The sequence below is a fragment of the Patella vulgata genome, chromosome 6 (genome assembly GCF_932274485.2).
Source record: "Patella vulgata chromosome 6, xgPatVulg1.2, whole genome shotgun sequence".
Classification (NCBI taxonomy): Eukaryota; Metazoa; Mollusca; class Gastropoda; family Patellidae; genus Patella; species Patella vulgata.
The window spans coordinates 14,271,640-14,296,609 of NC_065884.2; the positions used below are offsets into that span (position 1 = coordinate 14,271,640).

At 35.9% G+C, this 24,970-nt stretch overlaps 2 protein-coding genes across 4 annotated transcripts in view; one reads left to right on the plus strand and one right to left on the minus strand.

Moving 5' to 3' along the window:
* The first annotated feature begins 68 nt into the window (after positions 1–68).
* On the plus strand, positions 69–16,528 carry LOC126824001 (acyl-CoA synthetase short-chain family member 3, mitochondrial). Its single transcript, XM_056102020.1, has 16 exons — positions 69–366; positions 1,773–1,917; positions 2,922–3,110; positions 4,020–4,151; positions 5,121–5,264; positions 6,290–6,370; positions 7,142–7,237; positions 7,627–7,737; positions 8,224–8,267; positions 9,456–9,559; positions 10,121–10,216; positions 10,544–10,607; positions 11,763–11,844; positions 12,542–12,764; positions 13,208–13,383; positions 14,157–16,528. Exons 1-16 carry the CDS (start codon positions 110–112, stop codon positions 14,238–14,240), a joined length of 2,028 nt encoding a protein of 675 aa, XP_055957995.1. The 5' UTR covers positions 69–109; the 3' UTR covers positions 14,241–16,528.
* Positions 16,529–22,646: 6,118 nt separating this feature from the next.
* The window catches only part of LOC126824595 (TNF receptor-associated factor 6), a 33,595-nt gene continuing 31,271 nt past the window's right edge, over positions 22,647–24,970 (minus strand). For all 3 annotated transcript variants that reach the window (XM_050553852.2, XM_050553853.2, XM_050553854.2), the window contains one exon: positions 22,647–24,118. In XM_050553852.2, the coding sequence (XP_050409809.1) occupies positions 23,093–24,118 (1,026 nt within the window). In that variant the 3' untranslated portion in view covers positions 22,647–23,092. The remainder of the gene's footprint in view (positions 24,119–24,970) is intronic.

Genomic DNA, 24,970 nt, shown 5'->3' on the forward strand with positions numbered 1-24,970 from the left:
AATAATAAAATCACTTGTGAAAGAGCCAAGTTTATTTACCCGTTATCAAGTTACGAAAGTTTGTTAGGAAGCTTACTTTTCGGTCAAGGTCGTTTGATAAAGCTTCAAAATGGTATTGAAACGGCTGTTCGTTTCGCTAAACTATCGTTTAAAAGACGATTCCAATCTGCTGAGTTTATTTAGTAAATGGCGACGACAGCATAAGTATGCCGCTTACGCGGGGAACAAGCAGAATCTTTATGACAAGGCCTTCTCACGAGCAAATAATACACCTGAAGAGTTCTGGGCGGAGGCAGCCGATGGTGTTGTATGGAGTAGAAAGTGGAGCAAAGTGCTCGACAACTCAAATGCCCCTTTCACAAAATGGTAAACTTATACACTACATGTTTTTTTCAGCATGTAGGCCTATTGGATTTTTTTCTCTTTTTTTATATCTAGTTTTTCGAACTGAATGCAAACATCTCATTAAGATGTTATACTGAAATGAAATAGAGTTCAACGTCCTACTGTTCTACTCCTGTCCTAGTCCTGTTGCCATATACAATGTGCTATGAGGGAAATAGAAAGACCCTATTCTACATTAGCCCAGTGCACCAGTCAGAACAGAACAGTAGGACAATAAACCCCATTTCATTTCATTTCTAAGGAATACATGTATCTGATATGTCTCGTACATATTTCAAATGATTTTTTTGTTATTTGACTTATTACACTACCATACTGAGTAAATTTTACTATGATACAGATACATATCATACATGTCATTCTCCATCAATTAAAGGTGCATTATGTAAGATTTAGATATAGAGTTGACATATGTTGCTTTAAGTTCAAAAATAGATATAAAGTTATCGGTGTGTGAAGTTGTACATAGATTGTTTATTATCATAGCAACGATACTTGACAATCTAGACTAAGCCTCGATTATCCATTTTTAAATTAGATTATTAAATGTTTCAATCCAATTAAATCTCGACCATCCGATAGTTGATTATACACTTGCCTAGATAATAATAATTTTAAGAACACTGAACATTCAGTGAGTTTGACTGCTCTGTGGATAACCTCATAGACAATAAGCACAGGTAAAACAAAATTATCAGACATGCACATGTTTCATATGCACAAAATATGACACAAATTTAATTTTGATAATTAATTTGAATATTTTCTTCTTTTAAACCCTAGCTTGTTCAGGGTTGAAATACACTGGCTATTCTGGACAGTGTTTGGAGAGAGATCAACTGTCAAGTTCAACTTAAAGTTGCATGTCTTCTGCATAGAGGTGCTAATTAGGCCTGCTTCACAAATGATGTCACTGATTGGAGCAGTGTAGACTTTATATAGCATTAAAAAACAAAATAAAAGACCTGCAAAAGGCAGATTTAGCTCTAACATCATGCATCTTTAACCCCTCTTGTGGCAACAAAATAGAGAGAGAGAGAAATGGGGTTTAACGTCCACTCGACACAAACTAGGTCATTTCGGGACTAACATATGGTTTAATTTTATTTCAATAATTCGCTTGCGCATAGGGGTCTTTAGCAGTGGGAGGAAACCGGAGGACCCGGAGAAAACCCACGAGGTTGGACAGGCGACCCTACTCCTTGTCACGTACAACCGGGGATTCGAAACCACGCCAGTCGACTCAGTGACAGACTTTATGATACAGCGAGCGCACGCTAACCATTCAGCCATCCAACCCCCCAGCAACAAAATATAATCCCAGTTTTGGTTGTTATAGTACCTATATGCTACTGTATATTTTGTAGGTTCAGCGGTGGGGAGATAAGTACGTGTTACAATGCTGTTGATCGGCATGTTGAAGCTGGCAAGGGAGACAATCTGGCTATAATACATGACAGCCCAGTTACAAATACCATAGAAAAAATAACATATAAACAATTACTAGAACAGGTAAATATATTTATTAATTGGAATATATTTCTGTGCATCTATAGAGATTATAGAATATCCTATAATTTTCTAGTCTTTCAGATGGGTTTATAAACCAGAGAGAGAGAAATGGGGTTTAACATCCACTCGACACAAACTAATATATTGACTAACATATAGTTTAATTTTATTTCAATAATTCTCTTGCGCGTAGGGGTCTTTAGCAGTGGGAGGAAACCAGAGGACCCGGAGAAAACCCACGAGTTTGGACAGGTGACCCTACTTCTTGTCACATACAACCGGGGAATCGAAACCACGCCAGTTGACTCAATGACAGGCCTTACGATACAGCGAGAACATGCTAACCATTCGGCCATCCAACCCGCCTGGCTTATAAACCAATGTCAGAATATATTTTAAAGTCTTTTCGATACATATTGTCAGTAAAGAAATACAAATCGAAAAAAAATAACAAAGTATCTGCATCAAGTTCGACAAGTTTCCGGTGAGCTTTGTCAAGTTTCGGTCATGAACCAAACCAACTGTTCACAGGACACTAGTAGCAACAAGACGCCATATGGTGCTAGCAGCACTGGCTAAAAATAGACAAATGTCACAATTTGAAAATTGTTCCATTTACTGTTTTACGGGGATCACGGTGGCTAAATAGTTAAGACGCTGGCTCGCTAGCCTGGAGGTTGGGTGTTCGATCCCTGCATTGACTGAGAAAGTTCATCAAAATTTTCCGGCGTGGTTCGCTCTTGTCAGTGATGCAGGGCGGAGGACCTGACTAGGACAGCTGTCCAGTCATTTGAATGGGATGAAAAAACGAGGTCCTGTGTACACATTGGTGTGCACGTGAAAGATCCCTTGCCACTGTCTGGGCAAAATTTCCCTCATAGCACACTGTATGGCGTATGCCCGTCTTCATTAGCCCAGGTCGGAGCAGAACAGTAGGACGTTAAACTTCATTTCATTTCATTTTACTGTTTTACTTATTGTTGCTACTTGTTATATTGATACAGGTGAGTGTATTTGCGGGTGTATTAAGGAAGCATGGTGTTGGAAAGGGAGATGTAGTGTTAATATATATGCCCATGATTCCACAAGCTGTGATCGCCATGTTGGCATGTACGAGACTAGGTGCTATACATTCTCTTGTATTTGGTGGTTTTGCTGCCAAGGAGCTCTCCACAAGAATAACTCACGCGGAGGTAGGTATTTCTGTTAGTCATTTTAATATGTGAAATAGGAAATATTCTGAACAAAATATAATGTACTGGCGCACAAGTAACCTATCAAACAAAAAAGTGAATTTAAAGCTCATAGCTGCATGAACTTACAATAAGGGGGAGATAAATGAGGTTTAATATATCCACTAGATACAAAACGAGAAATCTGCTCAAAAAAATACTGGCACACACACATATCAATCAAATGACAGAGTTGTTAGCTGCATGGACTTATAATAAGTGATGGAGATGCATACTCCTCGCATTGTTTCGTTGGGTTATACCTAATCGCACTAACCACTGCTTTAACGAAAGCAAATTTCTGTTCCACATTATGACTGGTCAATAGTCTGATTACAAACCAATAGCTAACTGTGTTACAAAAGCATTACGCTTAAAACAGAGCTCCAAATTGGACCAAATATGTTTACATAACATTACGTCATGACTCACGATTTTATTATGCCCAATTAACCAGTGCATTGCAGAATATTGCAGAAAAACTAATTGTGTGACAAACGAGGCTATCAAATCGAAAACAATGTAACCAATACTGTTTGGAGACAAACATACTTTCACCGTTTTTGATTCCTTAAATCACTGTCCAAAGTTTAGGGAAGACCCAGATTAAACGAAGGGCTGTCATGTTGCTGTACTTGGGATAGATTTGATTTCAATAATTTGTTTGCATACATAGTAGTCTTTAGCTGTGAGATGAAATTGCAGAACCCACAGAAAACCCATAAGGTTAGGAAAGCCACCCTGTACCTTGCCATGTTCAAGTCTGGGTTCGAAACTACACCACTTGACTCTGTGACAGACCTTATGATCTAAATCGCATGTATTCTCCATATTTGAATGTTTTCTATGTGTTATATTATATAATTTCAGCCTAAGGTGATAGTGAGTGCTAACTGTGGAGTTGAACCTAACCGAATTGTACCATATAAACCAATGTTAACAGAAGCCTTAAATAATACACAATTTAAACCAAATAAATGTATAATATTTAATAGACCTGGGGTAAGTTTCTTGTGGTTTATTTAAGGCCCATGTCAACAAGCCTGGAAATAAGGCACCTGTCACTGACAATGTCAGACACAGATTCAGGCTTTGTCAGGCACTAAACCTCTGGTGCCTGTCATTTTGTCTGGCACTGATTTGTCTTTTTTATTGATATTATTAATGTCTGGCACTAAGTTGAAAATGTCAGGTACTATTTCATTAGTGCTGGACATTTTGTCAGGCACATGTAAAACTGTTATTTCCAGGCCTGCCTGTCAATAACAAAATGACAAAGAAGCTGCAGTGACGGAGAGAGAGAGAAATGGGGTTTAACGTCCACTCGACACAAACTAGGTCATTTTGGGACTAACACATGGTTCAATTTTATTTGGCATTGGGAGGAAACCAGAGGACCCGGTGAAAACCCAAAAGGTTGGACAGTCGACCCTACTCCTTGTCACATACAACTGGGGAATCGAAACCACACAAGTTGACTCAATGACAGACCTTACGATACAGCTCGTGCATGCTAACCATTCGGCCATCCAACTCCCCAAGAAGCTGCAGTTGTTCAGTGTGTAAGACCATGGCTCGCGAACCAGGAGGTCTTGAGTTCGCTCCCGGTGTTTGTTGAGAAAGTTCCTCTAGATTTGCTGGCATGGTTTTCCTTTGTCATTGGTGCAGAACGGAGGACCTGACAAGGAAGAGTGTCTAGTCATTAGAATGGGATAAAAAAAAAACAGGGTTCCATATACATATTGGCATGCACGTAAAAGAACCCTTGACAGTTGGAAGAAGGTAGTGCCGCTGTCTTTGCAACATTTCCCACATAGCACACTTTATGACGTATGCTGGTCTTCATTTCCCCTGTCAGTCCAGAATTCTGATTTTTACTGATGACTCCTTATAGTAAAACCAATAAATTATTTTTGCTTTATACAACATACCTAGAAATTATCTTGTTTTTCAATCCAAATTTTCTTCCAGTTGGATAAAGCTCCATTGAATAAGAATATTGATGCATGTTGGGAAGATGAAATGGCTTCCACTAATCCTGTTGATTGTGTTCCAGTTTCTGCTACTGATCCTGTTTATATACTATATACGTCTGGTACAACCGGACTACCAAAGGTTGGTTATCCAGTGTAATATTTACCTCATGTATCCTGAACAGGAGTGGATTGCAAATAATTTTGTATATGATTAAAATTTTGCAATATTGTAATATGCAATCTTTAAGTTTTGGGAAGTCACAGCGGCTCATTGAGTAAGGTGATGACTCACTAACCAAAACAGTATTGTCCAGTATGGTTTCTCCTTGAGGGGGGGGGGGTTACAGTGGCTCGGTGGGTAGAACGTTGGCTCGATCCCTGCGTTTTCCAAGAAAATTCATCAGGTATTTCCTGCTTGGTCCCTACTTGTCAGTGGTGCGAGGTCCCGCGTACACATTGGTGTGCATGTAAAAGATCCCTCGGCAGTTGGAATTCAATATAAGAGTAGGCCGTAGCACCGCTGTCTGTGCAAAATTTCTCTCATAGCACAATGCATGGCATAAGCCTGTCTTCATTGCCCCAGTCGGAGCAGACGTTAAACCCTATTTCATTTGATTTCATTTTTGGTTTCACCTTGTCAGTCATGCAGGATTGTCAGCCTTGCTTGACTTTTGGAATTTGAAATAATTTCCCAAATAGCACAATGCATGGTATATGCCTGTCTTCAATAGTCCGGTTAATGCAGAAAAGTAGGACGTTTGGGAGTTATCTTTTCATTCTCAATTTTACTTTCAAAACTTGAGACATAGCTTTAAAGCTAGTATATAGATATTCAGGGGATTATGTTGCTATAATGCATTATTTCTAATTTCGGGGGGTTGGATGGCTGAATGGTTAGTGTGCGCGCTGTATCATAAAGTCTGTCATTGAGTCGACTGGCGTGGTTTCAAATCCCCGGTTCTACGTGACAAGGAGTAGGGTCGCCTGTCCAACCTCGTGGGTTTTCTCCGGGTCCTCCGGTTTCCCCCCACTGCTAAAGACCCCTATGCGCAAGCGAATTATTGAAATAAAATTAAACCATATGTTAGTCCCGAAATGACCTAGTTTGTGTCGAGTGGACATTAAACCCCATTTCTCTCTCTCTCTCTCTATTTGTAATTTCAGGCTGTTGTACGACCTAATGCAGGTCATGCTGTTATGTTAAACTGGTCAATGAAAGCTGTATTTGATATTAATCCAGGAGAGGTATAGTGAAATTTTTTTTATCCTTTTAATAATAATGTTTATTTCTTGAGCCCCAAATCCATTCATAAGCATGCTCAAACCACTTTTAAAAGGTAAATTGTTACGCAAAGCTTCTATCTCGGAACTGTTTTAATTTTGATGATGCGATCTGAAAGTACAAGTTGGCAGATATACAGTAAGTAGTCCTGAAAGGTACATGGGAGTTGTACCCTTTTGACTCTAAAATCTCAGACATAAACATGTGAATCGTGAATCAGAAGGGATTTCAAGAAAGAAATAAATGGATGAAATGGTGTTTAACGTCCCACTGTTCTGCTCCTACTGAGCTAATGAGGACGGCCATACGCAATGCTGTGTGCTATGAGGGAAATTTTGCCAGGGCAGCGGCGGTATGGCCTACCCTTATTTCCAATTCCAACTGCCAAGGGTCCTTTTACATGCACGCCAATGTGTACACAGGACCTCAGTTTTTCGTCCCATTCGAACAACTATACGTTGTCCCTTGCCAGGCCCTCCATCCTACACCACTGACAATGGGGAACCACATCGGAAAATCCTGATGAACTTTCTTGGCCAACACAAGGGTTTGAGCAAGGAATCTCCAGGTTAGCAAGCCAACGTCCTACTCACTGAAAAATTGTGGCTCCCTTCAAGAAAGAGGTTATATGTGACGACTTGTTTTGACAATAATTCTGGCAGCTGTATTGTTTTATGAAGATACGATCCTTTGACAGTATGTCTGTAAGAATGTTATTGTTGTATAATTTTCAGGTATGGTGGGCAGCATCAGATCTGGGATGGGTTGTCGGACATTCCTATATAGCTTATGCTCCCTTATTGAATGGTTGTACTTCTATTATATTTGAGGTCAGTTAATATTCTAAAATTCATCTTTGACACCAAATAATTTATTAATATAGTTTGATCACATTTAGTTACTCCTTTGGAAATTTTTAAATACTTTGTTGAAAGATTAAAAAGGAATGCAATAAATACCTAGAGTATTTGATGTTTTTGTATATTGTCGTCAACTCTGTCCATCATTTAGACTATTAGTCCTACTGTCTTTTCACAATTCTTCTAATCACTGTACGGGTCACAGGTTTTGATACACTTTTTTTTAAACTTTGGCTGGATGAACCCTTTTGAAATTCAGAGTTTGGCATCATTTTTATATGGAGTTGTTGCCCCTGTCACAGAAACCCTGTAAACACTGATGGTATTCGTCAGCTAATAAGCCGTACTGTTAATTTCAGGGTAAACCTGTAGGAACACCAGATGCTGGAACATTTTTTCGTGTTATAAAAGAGCATGGAGTACATGGTATGTTTACAGCACCAACAGCATTACGAGCCATCAGGGCTGCTGTAAGTTTTTAATATATCTTTATTGAAGTTACAGTAATTTCATATATCACTACAGTAACAGTATTTCTTTTCGATGTCCTTTATTGTAACCGCTAAAACAGAGTGGCTGCTGTACAGATTCTTCTGTGTGTTAAATTCTTAATGGAAGGGAAAATGATTTGCATTGTTGGACTAATTCGATGGTTTCCCCTTGTCAGTGGTGCAGGACGGATGGTATGAAAAACCAAGAGCCTGTGTATACATTGGCGTGCACATAAAAGATACCTTGGCAGTTGGAATTCTTTATAAGGATAGGCCATAGTAATCTGTATGGCGTATGCCCGTCTTTATTAGCCCAGTTGTAGCATTAGCCCATATCTAAAAACTACATTTATTTGAGATAAAGTCACAGCTGTGCAATAGTAATTGGAAAGTAATTTGGTCCACATCGGAGGTAAGCATGTATTCTATAAATGTCAATGTAATTTTTTTTTTTTTTTTTTTTAGAACTCTAGTCAAGAATTTAAAAATAAATATTTGCCATTTACACAGTAAGTTGCATTCCTAATATATAAACTAACTTTTATTATATTAACTAACATTTACACAGTAAGTTGCATTATATAAACTAACTTTTATAATATTAACTAATATTTACATGGTAATTCCTAATATATAAACTAACTTTTATAATATTTACTAATATTTACACGGTAATTCCTAATATATAAACTATCTTTTATAATATTTACTAATATTTACACGGTAATTCCTAATATATAAACTATCTTTTATAATGTTTACTAATATTTACACAGTAAGTTGCATTCCTAATATATAAACTAACATTTACACAGTAAGTTGCATTCCTAATATATAAACTAACTTTTATAATATTAACTAATATTTACACGGTAATTCATAATATATAAACTAACTTTTATAATATTAACTAATATTTATTAGATAATCTAAAACCTGGTAAATCTGAAGTTGCTAATCAATTTTGTTTACATTAGCAAGATATTCTTTTAAAGTGAGGGGTTAGGTGGCCGAATGGTTAGCATGTACAAGCTTTATCATAGTCTGTCATTGAGTCAAATGGCATGGTTTCGATTCCCCTATTGTACGTGACAAGGAATAGGGTCTCCTGTCCAATCTCGTGGGTTTTCTCTCGGTCCTTTGGTTTCATCCCACTGCTAAAGACCGAAAGTTAGTCCCGAAAAGACCTTGTTTGTATCGAGTGGACATTTTGAATGTGTTTCTACACTGTATTTATTGTTATTTAATTTCTTGGAAATTCTGTGGGGGGGGTGGGGTGGATGGCCGATTGGTTAGCGCGTGCGTGTTGTATTATAAGTTCTGTCATTGAGTCAACTGGCATGGTTTTGATTCCCCGGTTGTACGTCACCAGGAGTAGAGTCACCTGTCTAACCTCATGGGTTTTCTTCGGGTCCTCTGGTTTTCTCGCACTGCTAAAGACCACTACGCGCAAGCGAATTACTGAAATAAAAATGAACCATATGTTAGTCCCGAAATGACCTAGTTTGTGTTGAGTGGATGTTAAGCCCCATTTCTCTCTCTCTTTTGGAAATTCTGATTATATTGACTGACAGATAAGTTCTGGAGCCAGTCAATTTCCACTATCAGTCAGTCAAGACTGGCTAATATGACTCAAGGGAGAACCATTGAAAAAAAAAACCATCAGTAAAAATCTAAGTAACTCTTATACATTTCAGATTTCGGTCATTATTTGTTGCGGGAGAACATTGTGATCATGAAACATTGGATTGGGCCAAAGAGAATTTTAAAACACCAGTCTTAGATAACTGGTGGCAAACCGGTATGGTTACTTTTGTTAATATTTAATTTCTTAATTCACTCAATAAATTTGTTAGGACGAAAAAATATTATCAAAATATGGAGAGAGAGACTATAGTTTTCTGTCTGTTCTATAAATAAATATTATTTTTAAAAAATATTAAAAAAGTAATGGAGCATAATGTGCAAATTTTTAATTCATGTGAAACATACCTACATCTAGATGTCTTTTAATCGATTGATTTTAACTAGAGAATAGTTTGTTCATAGATGAAGCGGGTGGGGGTTGGGTGACTGAATGGTTTAACACATGCACTTTAGACCGTAAGGTCTGTCATTGAGTCAAGTGGTGTGGTTTCAGTTTCTCACATGTACATGACGAGGAGTAGGGTCACCTGTCCAACCTCATGAGTTTTCTCTGGGTCCTCCAGTTTCCTCTGCTGCTGAACCCCCTACACTCAATCAAATTATTGAAATAAAATTAAAGCGTATGTTAGTCCTGAATTGCCCTATTTTGTGTCGAGTGGACATCAAACCCCATTTCTCTTTTTATATCTATATATATAGATGATTATCATTACAGAAACTGGAAGTCCAATAACATCAACATGTTTAGGTTTAGGAATGGAAAAATATCCACCACCAGGTGTAGCAGGTAAACCTGTACCAGGATGGAATGGTAAGTATCATGTACATATAATATATATATATGTGTAAAATATTCACCAGGTTATTTATGACCACTGTTTACGAATAAAGATAACCACATGACCACACTGTTGAAAAATAAAGATTATCTCATAACCACACTGTTGAAAAATAAAGATTATCTCATAACCACACTGTTGAAAAATAAAGATTACCTTGTAAATACTGTATTTATGAATTACGTTTATCATGTAAATACTAAATTTATTAATTCGATTACATCGTACATACAGTATTCATGAATTATGAAACCTTTTACTTTTTTTTACCCAATTTTTATATTTATTTTTGTTTTTAGTTGAAGTTTTAAGACCAGATGGCAACCGTTGTGATCCACATGAACTTGGTCAAATCGCAGTCAAGTAGGATTTATTTTTTATTATGTCATAATTTAATTAGTATTAGTTTAGCACATTTAGTTTATTTCTAAACCTCTTTGTTTTAAGTTGAATTAAAATGTTGATTTAATTTGATTTTATGTGTTTATTTCAATTAAAGGTGGGACAAGTCTACAGGATTAAATCAACACATACATTTAAACTAAATCAATACTTTTTTAATTTACCCAAATCAGAGAGAGAGAGAGTGAGAGAGAGAGAGAGAGTGAATGTGAGTGAGTGTGAGAGAGAGTGTGAGAGTGTTTAACGCCCACTCGACACAAACTAGGTCCTAGGTCATTTCAGGACTAACATGGTTCGATTTTATTTCAATAATTTGCTTGCGCGTAGGGTTCTTTAGCATTGCGAGGAAACCGGAGGACCTGGACAAAACCCACAAGGTTGGACATGTGACCCTACTCTTTGTCACATACTACCAGGGCCAGATCAAAGAGGCCTAGTCATTTTAACCAGAATTCTTGTAACATCTTTCTTTTATAGGGTAATTAATTGCTGGCCTCTGTTTATAGCAATGGATAAACATTTTTACCATCAATTTGAATTTCATTTTAAACCATGATTACAGATCCATCAGTACATGTATCAGTGTGATTTATCATGGCTGAGGTAACAGCCAGATCCTAGCTAATTATATGGATTAAATGTGACATTCACATTATGTCCCTTTCCTCCACATTATGTCCCTTTCCTCCACATTATGTCCCTTTCCTCCACATTATGTCCCTTTCCTCCACATTATGTCCCTTTCCTCCACATTATGTCCCTTTCCTCCACATTATGTCTGAGAAATCCAACACATTATGTCCCTTTACTCTTTACCGTAAACTCTGACACTAGAAATTCAGCTCCCTTTCAAGCCTGACTGACACCAGAAATCCAATACATTATGTCACTTGACTGACACTAGAATACCCATAGGTGCATATCAGTAGGAAAAGAACTGTGGGTTTGGTGCTAATGTTTACATTTGCACAATAGCAGATCTAGACGAAGCACATTTCCAGCTTTAGGCAATACTACTGTTAACTTCTTTGAATACTGAAATATCTTTCAAGTGACAAATTTCACAACTCTATACCGTTTATTCTCAACTAAAGTGTGTATTATTTTATTTTTCAGACTGCCATTACCACCAAGTTCTTTCTCTACTTTGTATAAAAATGATGAACGATTCCACGATACCTACTTTAAAACAATTCCTGTAGGTGTGAAACATTTTACTGTTTAATTTTCATTCATTCTGAACATTCAGTTTAAATTTTTCTGGCCGGCCAAATTTTTCCCCTAGCTCAATCACTGCATGTTGTATGCCGGTCTTCATTAGTCCAGTTGATGCAAGAAAGTTCCATTTCCTTTCATTTTGTTGCCTGGCAGCACTGTTTATATTTTATTAAATGAAATGAAATGGGGTTTAACATCCTAATGTTCTGCTCCAACTGGGCTAATGAAGACGGGCATATGCCATACAGTGTGCTATGAGGGAAATTTTGCCTGGGCAGCGGCACTTTGGCCTACTCTTATATCAAATTCCAACTGCCAAGGGATCTTTTACGTGCACGTCAATGTATACACGAGACCTAGTTTTTATCCCATCCGAACGACTAGACAGGTGTCCTTGTCAGGCCCTCCGTGCTACACCACTGACGGGAAACCACGCTGAAAAATCCTGATGAACTTTCTCAGTCAATGCAGGGATCGAACACGCGACCTCCAGACTAATGAGCCAGCGTCTTACCCACTTAGCCATCGTGGATCCCCGATATTTTATTAAAGGATTACATTGTATATATATGTTACAGGGTTATTATGATACTATGGATTCTGGGTTTATGAATGAGAATGATTGTTTATATGTTACAGGGTTATTACGATACTTGTAATGTGTTTATATTTTACAGGGTTATTATGATACAATGGATTCCGGGTTTATAAATGAGAATGGTTATATAGCTGTAATGGCTAGAACAGATGATATTATAAACGTAGCTGGTCATAGATTATCAACAGGAGCTCTAGAAGAGGCCATATTAGAGAATGATGACATAGCCGAGGCAGCTGTGATTGGAGTTAAAGATGCGTTAAAGGGTCAAGTACCTGTTGCTCTTTGTATCGTTAAAAAAGGTAAACATTTATGATATTTGTCCCCAAATAAAATCTATTCATTATTTTTTCAAACTCCATTATAAACTATATAGCCTACTCTTATATAGAATACCAACTGCCAAGGGATCTTTTACATGCACACTAATGGGTAAATGGGACCTTGATTTTCCATCCCATCCGAACGACTATACGTTGTCCCTTGCCAGGTCGTCAGTCTGTCTTGCACCCCTGACAAAGGGAGAACCATGCCGGAGAATACCGATGAACTTTCTCGGTCAATACAGGGATTGAACATGCGACCTAAAGATTAGCAAGCTAACGTCCTACCTGCTGAGCCACCGTGGCCCCTCATAGCACACGGTATGGTGATTGGTTGTCTCCATTTCCTCGGTTGGTGCAAAAAGACATAAAACCCTATTTCATTTATTTATTTAATTTATTTGTATTTACCCATGCTTTAGGTGTAACTAAACCAGAAAGTCAGATTATAGAAGAAGTGATAGCTGCTGTGAGAAAAAATATTGGACCAGTTGCTGCCTTTAAAAAAGCAGTAATTGTTCCTGCTTTACCAAAAACTAGATCAGGAAAAATAGCACGAAAAACTATTGCATCTCTGGCTGTCGGAGAAGAGTTTACGGTAATATTTTATTACAGTTCAAAGTAACAATCACTTAAGCATTTAAAAAAGGTTCCGTATAAGGGGTGCTTATATAAGAGAAAATTGTAGACAAGATCCCGAGTTGTCAGAGGGGTTGGGTGGCCGAATAATTTAAAGAGAGAGAGAGAGAAATGGGGTTTAACGTCCACTCAACACAAACTAGGTCATTTCGGGACTAACATATGGTTTAATTTTATTTCTATAATTCGCTTGCGCGTAGGGGTCTTTAGCAGTGGGAGGAAACTGGAGGACCCAGAGAAAACCCATGAGGTTGGACAGGTGACCCTACTCCTTGTCACATACAACCGGGGATTCGAAACCACGCCAGTTGACTCAATGACAGGCCATATGATACAGCACGCACATGCTAAGCATTCGGCCATCCACCCCATTCGGCCATTGTATTCATTTGAAAAGGATTGAACAGACAAAGCCTATATAAGTTCTTTCCCAGGATACAGAAAATAATAAACGATCTAATACATAAAAATAAGATTAAATGTAATAAATTGTGAAACCGAACATATATACAGTTTCGTGTGGAAATGATATATATGAAATATAGTTGATGCAATTATTTGATATTATACAATATGTTATGTCTTTATAACTCTGATATTGAATGATATTAAAACATGTTATGTTTTTATAACTCTTAATTTGAAAGACATTAAAGTCCATTATGTTTTTATAACTCTTAATTTGAAAGACATTAAAGTCCATTATGTTTTATAACTTTTGTATAATTCTAGATTCCAGTTACAATAGAAGATGCATCTGTTTATCCTGCTATTAAAAAATCTTTACAGACAATTGGACTGGCTCTCGATTCCTAAACTATACAGTTATACACTACCGCCTGAACTCTTTTATTAAATTTAAAAGAAAATGGTCCATGCATTGTGGAATTCTTTTTGATTTACTCGTCCATCAGTCACATGTGATAAGCAAAATTGTGCCTTATCAGCAATTGTTTTATATTTTACCGGGTTTTCTAATGAATTGTGTAGTAACTTAATTATTATCTTCATATATTGATAGATTTGTTATTTTGGTATTTTTTTTAAGTAGAAAATATTTGTATTGTCAAAGCATACAGGTGGTTATATATGTTTTATATCCAGCTAATACTTTTGATATTATAAAACAAAATGGAAAACATTCATAAGCAAAATTGTGCCTTATCAGCAATTGTTTTATATTTTACCGGGTTTTCTAATGAATTGTGTAGTAACTTAATTATTATCTTCATATATTGATAGATTTGTTATTTTGGTATTTTTTTTAAGTAGAAAATATTTGTATTGTCAAAGCGTACAGGTTGTTATATATGTTTTATATCCAGCTAATACTTTTGATATTATAAAACAAAATGGAAAACATTCATGTTTTTGTTTATGAAAATATATTATGTAGTTATTAGACTTTTTGAGATGACTCCTAGTTTGACGGTCAACAGAATAAGAGACAACAAAGGAATGGACTTTGTCAATGAAAAAGGAGAAAAGGTGCCTATTGTTTTGAGTTGTGAAGAAAGCAAGCACTGCTAGAGTGTTTTGTATTTTATTTTATGCCTTCTGATTTATATTAGGATTATATTTGTGCAATAATTTCTACAAAATCTTTTTCTATCCAATACGGACATATTTATATATTTTTCATATTGTCCGCTATATGAAACTGGCAGTATAATATTATAGTAGGCATAAAACTCTAATATTGTCCATGTCCAAGATATATGTAACTAGCCTGGCTCCCGGATCCACTCACTTGAATTGATTGTCCTTTTATTGTTGGAGCTGCAGTGGCTCAGTGAGTAAATCCCTGGCTTGCTAGCCTGGAGTTCTCGGGTTCACTCCTGGTGTTGGCCGAGAATAATTATTTCTCTTACCTGATATTGCTCAATTTCTTTATCTATTAATGTACCTATATATATATTTGATATATTAATTGTTTTCTATTAATGTAAGCTATATATGATCCGTATATTTGATACATTATATTAATTGTTTTCTCTATATTTTTGATAAAATAATATTTTATATTCATATATAATGTTTGAAAGGGGATTGTGGCTGGGACTGCTGTATTTTTCAGGGTTTAAGTCGATATTTTTTTCATTTTCAGCAGAAGTCGAGCCTTCTTCTGATATATGGATGATGTTTCACTTTGACATATATTTTTGGATGGTTGTCAGAAAAACAGTAAAATATGACTTATGTCCACTCCAACTTGTAGACCCTGTAAAACACAGTATATAGATCCTCTTCTCAATGTAATTTATGTACTCCCATTAATTTATAGGGCATAATTCTAGTTTGTATATGGAGATTATGAAACTTTAAGAGTTTGTTTTTTTTCACAATCACAGGATATTTCATTGGGTTGTATGGCATTTTGCACCATTGCGTCCAAATTACTTTCTATTGTGAACTCGTGGGTGTTGTTGATAGAAATTTTTGAAACCACACTTGTTTATTCAGGTTGTTTTAAGGAGATTATATATGAAGCTATACATGCTTGAAAATGTAGATAAACAGATTATGTTTTTTTATACATCCATATTTAAGGTGTAGTATACCATTGTCAGCTTCCAGCGACTTCCCATCAGAATTTCTTATAACCAATCTACAGGATGGTTTTTTGAGATTTTTTTCATATTTTCAGGATTTTGTCAAGTCCAAATTCAGAAATTTCTGATGGCATATAGCAGAGTTTACCCCTATTGACAATGTTTTGTTTCTTGTGTGTGTTTTAGGGGACCTGACGTGTCCCCATTTTTCTTCATGTATTGTTTTTGTTGATTTTCAAATATTAACTATACTTGTATGTGTGACTTAATGCAATATTTTATAATAAATGATTTACATTGTATTTATAATTCTCTTGTTACAAATACAATTCCTTACTCAAAAGTATTACCGCCAAATCATAGCAGGTCAAGTACTAATCAATTTTAAAGTCGGAAGTAATATTTTCAAAATGCTTGAAATTTTTGTTCAACAAAAAGCTTTATTAAAATATATTATAGAGTTATTACCTTCATTTAATTGGCTTTGTTTGTGTAATTAAAACTACATTTATTTTTGTATTCCAAATAATCAAACTAAATCCAAGTAAATAAACTGAGCGCCATGGAAAAATCACTTAGTTTTTCGTATAACAAAATGATCCTGTAAACATATCTTATTTATTTTGCTTCTAATTGTGAACAATATTCAAATGGGAACACATCAATAACAACACATTTGTACACTTATGGATGTTTAATCTGTAATCAACGGTACAAAGTCAGAGAGGTCAAAACCAAAAGTACGACACAGATGTCGGTAGCGCGTGTGACCTCCACGGGCTCTTACGCATGCTGTGCAGCGACGTCGCATGGAATTTACCAATGTTTGAAAGAAGGCCTGGGGCAAATGGTTCCATTCTTGGACAAGAGCAGCTTCTAAAGCAGCAATGGTGTGCATATGTGGTCATGATAGAGACGGCGTCCAATCTCATCCAAGACATGTTCTATCGGTGCCATGTCCGGAGACATGGCTGGCCAGTCCAAGACATTGATGTTGTTAGCAGCCAGGTAGTTCATACTAAAACGGGCGGTATGCAGACGTGCATTATCCTGTTGGAAGTGCTGAAGTTGTGGGTGCGCTTGAAACATCGGAACAACAATTGGTTGTAAGACATCATCACGGTAGGCTACAGCATTAACCCGATCCCTGCAAATGTGTAGGGCAGTCCGGTGATGAAATGTGAAGCCTCCCCACACCATTACGGGGTTGGCACTTACTTGTCCTTGTCCTCCGACGACTGCTGCACTTGTTCGAGTCGCTGGGCGGAATCTGTCACGCAGATGAGTGACCCGGATGTAGCGGTCTTGAGCCTGGGTTGTAATGCGTTGTGGACCAGGATGTTGACGGTCACCTGTTGATCCAGTAACTCGAACACGTTCCACCAACCTTACAATAGTGGACTGATGACAATTGAAGTGTCTGGCAATAGCACGTGTAGACATGCCAGCCCTGGACATTCCCATGGCTTCTTTCCGTTGATTTTCAGTTAGTTTCGGCATCTCTAGCAGATTGACCTTTCACAGTTCATGTACTGTACATTAAGTTGAAAACATGCTTTTAAAGGGCTCACACACAATGCTGCACGTGAATATTGGGTTTTTCATGTGCATCTCGTGCAATTTTTTTTGTGCAATTGCGTTTTGGAGCATTGTGTGAAACAATAGTTCATAGTATTGCATAATATTATACATACAAAACCACCTAGTAATAAAATATTTGGGAAAAAAAGTGATGCGTTTTCCATGGCGCTCAGTATATTAAATTGTAGTACTTTACATTTCAATGAAATAAAACAGAGTTGTCTCCCCTGGCATATCAGAGCTTCCCTCTCCCACTGTTTCTCACACGATTGGGCCCCTACTTCAATTGGAAGGAAATGAAATGGGGGTTTAACATCCTACTGTTCTGCTCCATCTGGGCTAATGACGACAGGCATAGGCCATGCAGTGTGGTATGGCTCATACCGTATGAGGGAATTTCGCCCAGGCAGTGGCACTATGGAGCCCATAGTGTATACCGAATTCCAACTGCCAAAAGATGTTTTACGTGCATGCCAATGTGTACAAGGGACCTCAGGTTTTTCATCCCTTCTGAATGACTAGACAGAAGGCCATGTCAGGCCCTCTGACAGGTTTCTTCAGATACATTCTCCATGGAATGCATAGAGAGCAGGTATGTCTCTATATTCTACAAAGCTTTTTCAAAATCTGGCCTTTGTACGCCTATTTTAAAAACTTTCCATGACACATTGGGACTGGATCAACACAGTTTCAGACAAGCACATGGTTCCACCAAACAAACAGTTGACACTGCCCAACTAATTCTTCAAGCACGCACTATTAATTATTAGATAAAAAAATATATAGTATTATGGTAATGTCTTTCATTCAGCTCAAATTCTCCCTCATAGTGTACACTGTAGTTCATAATAACACAACTTTATGGATTTACTACTTCTTGATTTATTATATGCAATGTATCAAGCAATCCTACTTTTCTGCATCCACTGGGATAATGATTACAGGCCTCCACCATACTGTATGCTATGAGGGAGAGAGAGAGAGAAATGGGGTTTAACGTCCACTCGACACAAACTAGGTCATTTCGGGACTAACATATGGTTTAATTTTATTTCAATAATTCGCTTGCGCATAGGGGTCTTTAGCAGTGGGAGGAAACTGGAGGACCCGGAGAAAACCCACGAGGTTGGACAGGCGACCCTACACCTTGTCACGTCCAACCGGGGATTCGAAACCACACCAGTCGACTCAATGACAGACTTTATGATACAGCACGCGCACGCTAACCATTCAGCCATCCAACCCCCCATGCTATAAGGGAAATTCAGCCCGGACAGAAGTGCTACAGCCTACTCTTATTTCAAATTCCAACTGTTCCAAGGGTTCTTTTACATGCAAGCCAATATGTACACAGGACCTCATTTTTTCGTACTATCCAAACAACTATACATTGTTCCTTACCAGACCCTATACAATAAGACAAACCAGCATACAAGACACAACAAGTAATAAACAACAAAAGTACTATCAAATTAAGGGGATGAATTTCATTTCATATATTCTAAAATTGTTTATTTAAAGATATACATTTGAAATATTAAACATCATGTACAAGATACACTGTTAAATATTAAACTTCATGTATAAGATACTCTGTTAAATACTAAACTTCTGATATTAAAATTCATGTACAAGATACACTGTCCAATATTAAACTTAATGTACAAATACACTGTCTGATATTAAAATTCATGTACAAGATACATTGTCCAATATCAAACTTCATGTACAAGATACACTGTTCAATATCAAACTTCATGTACGAGATACACTGTCCAATATTAAACATCATGTACAAGATATACTGTCCAATATTAAGTTTCATGTACAAGATACACTGTCCAATATCAAACTTCATGTACAAGATACACTGTCCAATATCAAACTTCATGTACAAGATACACTGTCCAATATTAAGATTCATGTACAAGATACATTGTTAAATATTCAACTTCTGTACATGTACAAGATACACTGCTAAATATTAAATTTCAACTACAAGATACACTGTTAAATATTAAATTTTATGTAAAAGTAATAATATAATATAAACAGTGATGGATTCTTTCTAAAACAATTCTATTATAAATTACCTCCAATCGAAGAATACATTATATTATACATATATAGTACAGGGTAATTATCACAGGTATTCAAATATTCTAATTCAATACAAAAAGGGGAGAGAGAGAAATGAGGTTTAATGTCCACTTGACACAAACTAGGTCATTTCGGGACTAACACATGGTTCAATTTTATTTCAATATTTCGCTGGCATGTAGGGTTTTTTTAGCAGTGGAAGGAAATCGGAGAGGCAACCCTACTACTTGTCAGTACAACTGGGGAATCAAAACCATGCTTGACTCAATGACAGACTTTATGATACATCGTGCCTGGAAACTATAAAAAGCGTGCCTGGAAACTATAAAAAGCGGCAGCAAAGTAATTTAAAGTTACAATTTCATATTTTCTAAGAAAGTCAAAACATAATTATTTCTATGTCTTTTGCTCAATAGGTTGTCAATTCACTATTATACAATCATAGGTTATCTTTCTCACACTTAAAATTCTTCACACCAGAAATAATAACACAATTACCTCCCTTGTTTTACTATTCCCCCACCATTTAAAGCTATCTTTAAACGTTTGAATTTGAAGTTGAAAATGATATTTTTGCCAATTTCTCAACTGGCAATAGTGAATTATAGGATTGTTCTTTAACAAGGTAGGACTATTTATAGATACCATCTATTTTAGGGCTTTATTTTAATACATTTTAAAAATATAACTTAAAAATATGAAAATGTAACTTTAACGCATCACCTTTATTTTTGCATTTAAATCTTGTATTTTATGCACAAATGTTACATATTTTAAAAAAAAAGTCTAAACATAATTATTTCTATATTTATTGCTTAACAGGTTTTCAAATCACTATCATACAATCATAGGAATCATTCTAGCATTTAAAATAGTATTAACACAGAAAATAGTCGCAAAATTACCTCCCTTGTTTCTATACGCTACATGGAAAAGGCAAAGCTCAACATTGACATTTCATGTTGAAAATGATATATTTGCCAATAGTGAATTATAGGATTAATGAGATTATTTTTTAACAAGGTAGGACTCTGTCTGTACAGAATCCATGTTTTTTTTAAGACTTAGCTTGAAAATATTTTAACCATTTGACTTTAAAAAATGCAACTATCAGGTTAAAATATTGTTAAGCACATTTTCTGCTATTACCCTCTAGTATATATGAATAGTTTATTATAAACTACAAATTCTATTGTAAAACCAATAACAACTGTTATACTGTATATACCTAACACACTTGTAAGGGTTTCAAATCAACCAGTTCAATCAAGAACAATTATAATAAGTTTAATGAATAAAGAACAATTATAATCATTTTACTGAATCAAGAAGAATTAGAATCATTTTAATGAATCAAGAACAATTATAACAGTCTTAATGGATCAAGAACAATTAGAATCATTTTAATGAATCAAGAACAATTATAACAGACTTAATGAATCCAGAACAATTATAATAATTTTAATGAATCAATCAAGAACAATTATAATGATCTTAACAAATTAAAAACAATTATAATAATTCTAATGAATCAAGAACAATTATAATGATCTTAAATTAAAAACAATTATAATTAACAAACTACTTCTACAAATAAAAAAATTAAATTGTTAGATCCACGTGCAACAATCTTACTACAGTTTGAGTCATACTAAAATGAATTTCAATTTCAATGATTTGTGATTGCCTACATATAAAACATATTTTAAAATTTAAAAATACCGTAATTATGTATAATTAATTCAATCTGCTTCTACACTTGATGATTTGAAAGAACAAATGGTGAAAGATTCAGATAAACGTTATTTTCTTCTTATTCATAAATTCCAAGCATTGAGGGGTTTTTGAATTCCTTGTTATATTGTGAAAATTGCGCTAAACATTAAGGACTGAAACACAGAGTGGAAGAAAGTTGGTAATTAATAGCTTTATACCGTCAAGATGTATGTCAAAATAATTGTACATTCTCACCTTCTTTCGCTTGAATTTTATAGAACACACTAGTACAGTTAAAAAAATAATTTTAACCGATACAAAGCTAACCAGAAAACCAATACTAGTTACTTTCAGAATGCTTGTAATGCTTTCAATCTTACTTTTATAATTTTTGGAACAATACTTTGAAACAATGTCTATATAACTCCTCTTTATTGGCTTAAAAAATGTGCAAGATAATTCTAATTTTAAGAAGAAATATGTATTATATTTGACTCTCCACTGTCATTTTAAAATAAACAATATTGGGAAACAGGCTTATCTTGACATTAAGACTATTGGAACAACAATTTTAGATGATCTTTAAATTCTGATTTTTTTTTTCACCCCAAAATACAAGGTTGACCAAAGCAGGCAAGGTTTCAAACATAATAATCCTATAGAGGTATTTAGTAACTGGACAGAGCAATAAACTATTACAAAATAACACATTTATTGAAGAACAACTGATAATTTATTGTGAAATGTAGTTCAATAAATTAATAATTGTTCTTCCATAACTATGTGTTATAGTTTATTGTTCCAAACATATTTCATAATAGTCAATCTGATTATAATACAGATCTATATTTCATTTCCTTTTTTTATACATTCGATGGCCTGTACTACATGAACATCTGACCAGTTGTAGTGGGAGGTCATGTCAGGGGTCATACGAGCAGCTTTTGACCCTATGACATCAGGCATTTGTTTAACCAATCAGCATTGATGTTTCTGGTAGGAAATCCACAGTTCAGTGCATCACACGCCAAGAACTTGCTGCAACAGACTGTTTCATTGGCTAATCTCCCACATCAACTAGAACCCTTGTTATATAACAGCTCTTCAAGATCTTAGTGTGGTAAAGACAAGTAAAATGAAATTTTGAACTATAAAAAACGAAATAGGATATGGGTTTTAACACTAAGGACCGGGTATCATGCAGATTTGATGAAAAAAGGAAAGAAACTGAGCTTACCATCTATAATCTAATACACGTATTCAGTTAATAGATTGCCATGCAGAAAGTATTAAATACCATCAAGATTCATGAAATAATGCCCAGTTTTTGCTACCGTTTAGTTTAAGAAACACCATTTAGTTTTGACATCGGTCATCTAGTTTATGACCATTTAGTTTAGTTTTGATATTGGTCATCCAGTTTATGACCATTTAGTTTCATAAACTAGACAACCGATGTCAAACTAAACGGTAGCACAAACTGGGCATTATTTGATGAATCTTGATGGTATTTAATACTTTCTGCATGGCAATCTATTAAGTGAATATGTGTATTAGATTATAGATGGTAAGCTCAGTTTCTTTCCTTTTTTCATCAAATCTGAATGATACCCGGTCCCTAGTGTAATCAGATTGCATAATAGCTAGATATTGAGAAAACTGTAGATTTGTACACATTAAGTAGTCATTAAATTTCATTTATTTATTTTTTTGGTTTATTTATCCATTTGGTATGACATGAGCTTTTATAATTAATGTGTCATTTTTAATAAAATGTCCGCTGTCCAAAGCAGCTAAGGGAACAAACTCCATGTAACCAAATCCCTTGTGGTTACGAGGTGTGGTAGGTTTTTGAAATGCAGCTAAAGTTGGCTTAGCCATTAAAGTTTCGACAATATGCCTTCTGTATTCACAAATGGAATTTTGGTCCAGAACTGAAAGTATTATTCTTCCATTAAAAGGCCATTCCAAAATATCGTCATATTCTCCTTGCAGAAAATGTACAAACACAGATAGGCAGACGCCTTTTGCATTATCCACACCATTTAGGTTAACGCGCACACACAACTTGTATCCATAGTAACTAGAATAAAATGGCGGACTATGTATGGCCGTTGTATCACCTTGTTGAGCCTCACGTTTAAGTTTATAATATTCCTTTATCTTCCATATATAAATCCCATTACAAGAACGTCCGTCCATTTCAGCAATATTATTTTCTAAAGATCTCATCTTTAGTTTTAATTCACGATTCATTCTCTCCATGTTTCTGTATTTTTCTTGCATCTCAGTGAGTTCCTGGGTGTGTCGCGCCAGACTCTCATCCTGAAGACTATTCTGTTGTCGTAGCGATTTGAAATCATTTTCGTAAATGGTTGATTTATAACTCTGTAAGTTTGTCATGCCATACATGTCTTCGTTATTCGATGGTTTGGATGTATAGCTCAAAAGAGCTTCGTCCATATTCGATGAATGTTTGAGAGCATTTTCATCTTGCGATTTCAAGGCAGTTTGATGAGTTGTCAGATTTAATTGTTGTAGAACTGGAGAAATATTAACTAGCATGTCCTCCGATACCTGTGTAGCGTGCATACTAGATGTCGTGTCACTCTCACCCGTCATAAAGAAGTGACGTCCAGGTGGAATGCTCAACCACCGACTTATCTGAATAACTTTACCACACAGTAACTCAAGATGTTCCGATGTAGCTGTATTCATATGCTCTTTAGATAAATTTTTCTGCATCTGAAAAATGCACAGCAATGTCAGACAAATTGAAATTATATTCTTATAAAGAAAAAAAAGGAGCTAGGGGTTTAACGTTCCCTAAGTCATTTTGGTACTAACATATAGTCTTTCGCAGTTGGCAGAAAATCAAAGGACATGGAGATAACCACAAGGTTGGACAGGTGACCCTTGAAATTATATTCTTACAAAGAAAAAAAAGGAGCTAGGGGTTTAACGTTCCCTAAGTCATTTTGGTACTAACATATGGTCTTTCACAGTTGGCAGAAAACCAAAGGACATGGAGATAACCACAAGGTTGGACAGGTGACCCTTATGCCTTGTCACATAGCACAAACCCAAGCAACTCGACTCAATGACAGACCTTATGATCTAAAGAAATGAAATGAAATGAAATGGGGTTTAACGTCCTACTGTTCTGCCCCTATGCTGGGCTAATGAAGACGGGCATACGCCATACAGTGTGCTATGAGGTGAATTTTGCCCGGGCAGCGGCACTATCGCCTACTCTTATATCGAATTCCAACTGCCAGGGGATCTTTTATGTGCATTCCAATATATACAAGGGACCTTGGTTTTTCGTCTCATCCGAAGGACTAGTCAGCTAAAGTGTATGGATGGTCATTATTTGAGGGATCCCTTGCAAACTTCAATATTGTGAAAGGCTACACTACTCCTTGACTAAATGACAGACCTCTTGATCTAAAGTGCATATGTTACACCATTCAGCGACCTAGCTAACATCCTTCCCCCGCCACCGCCTCATGCTATTGTTGATTTTAATACCCAAACGAATGATAACATCAGTAGGGAGAGAGATAGAAATGGAGTTTAACGTCCACTCGACACAAA

Coding starts and splice junctions, on each gene's coding strand:
- LOC126824001 (XM_056102020.1), top strand. CDS start 110: ATGGTATTGAAACGGCTGTTCGTTTCGCTAAACTATCGTTTAAAAGAC. Junction 9,560..10,120: donor AGATAACTGGTGGCAAACCG/GTATGGTTACTT, acceptor TTATCATTACAG/AAACTGGAAGTCCAATAACA. Junction 10,608..11,762: donor CTTGGTCAAATCGCAGTCAA/GTAGGATTTATT, acceptor TTTATTTTTCAG/ACTGCCATTACCACCAAGTT.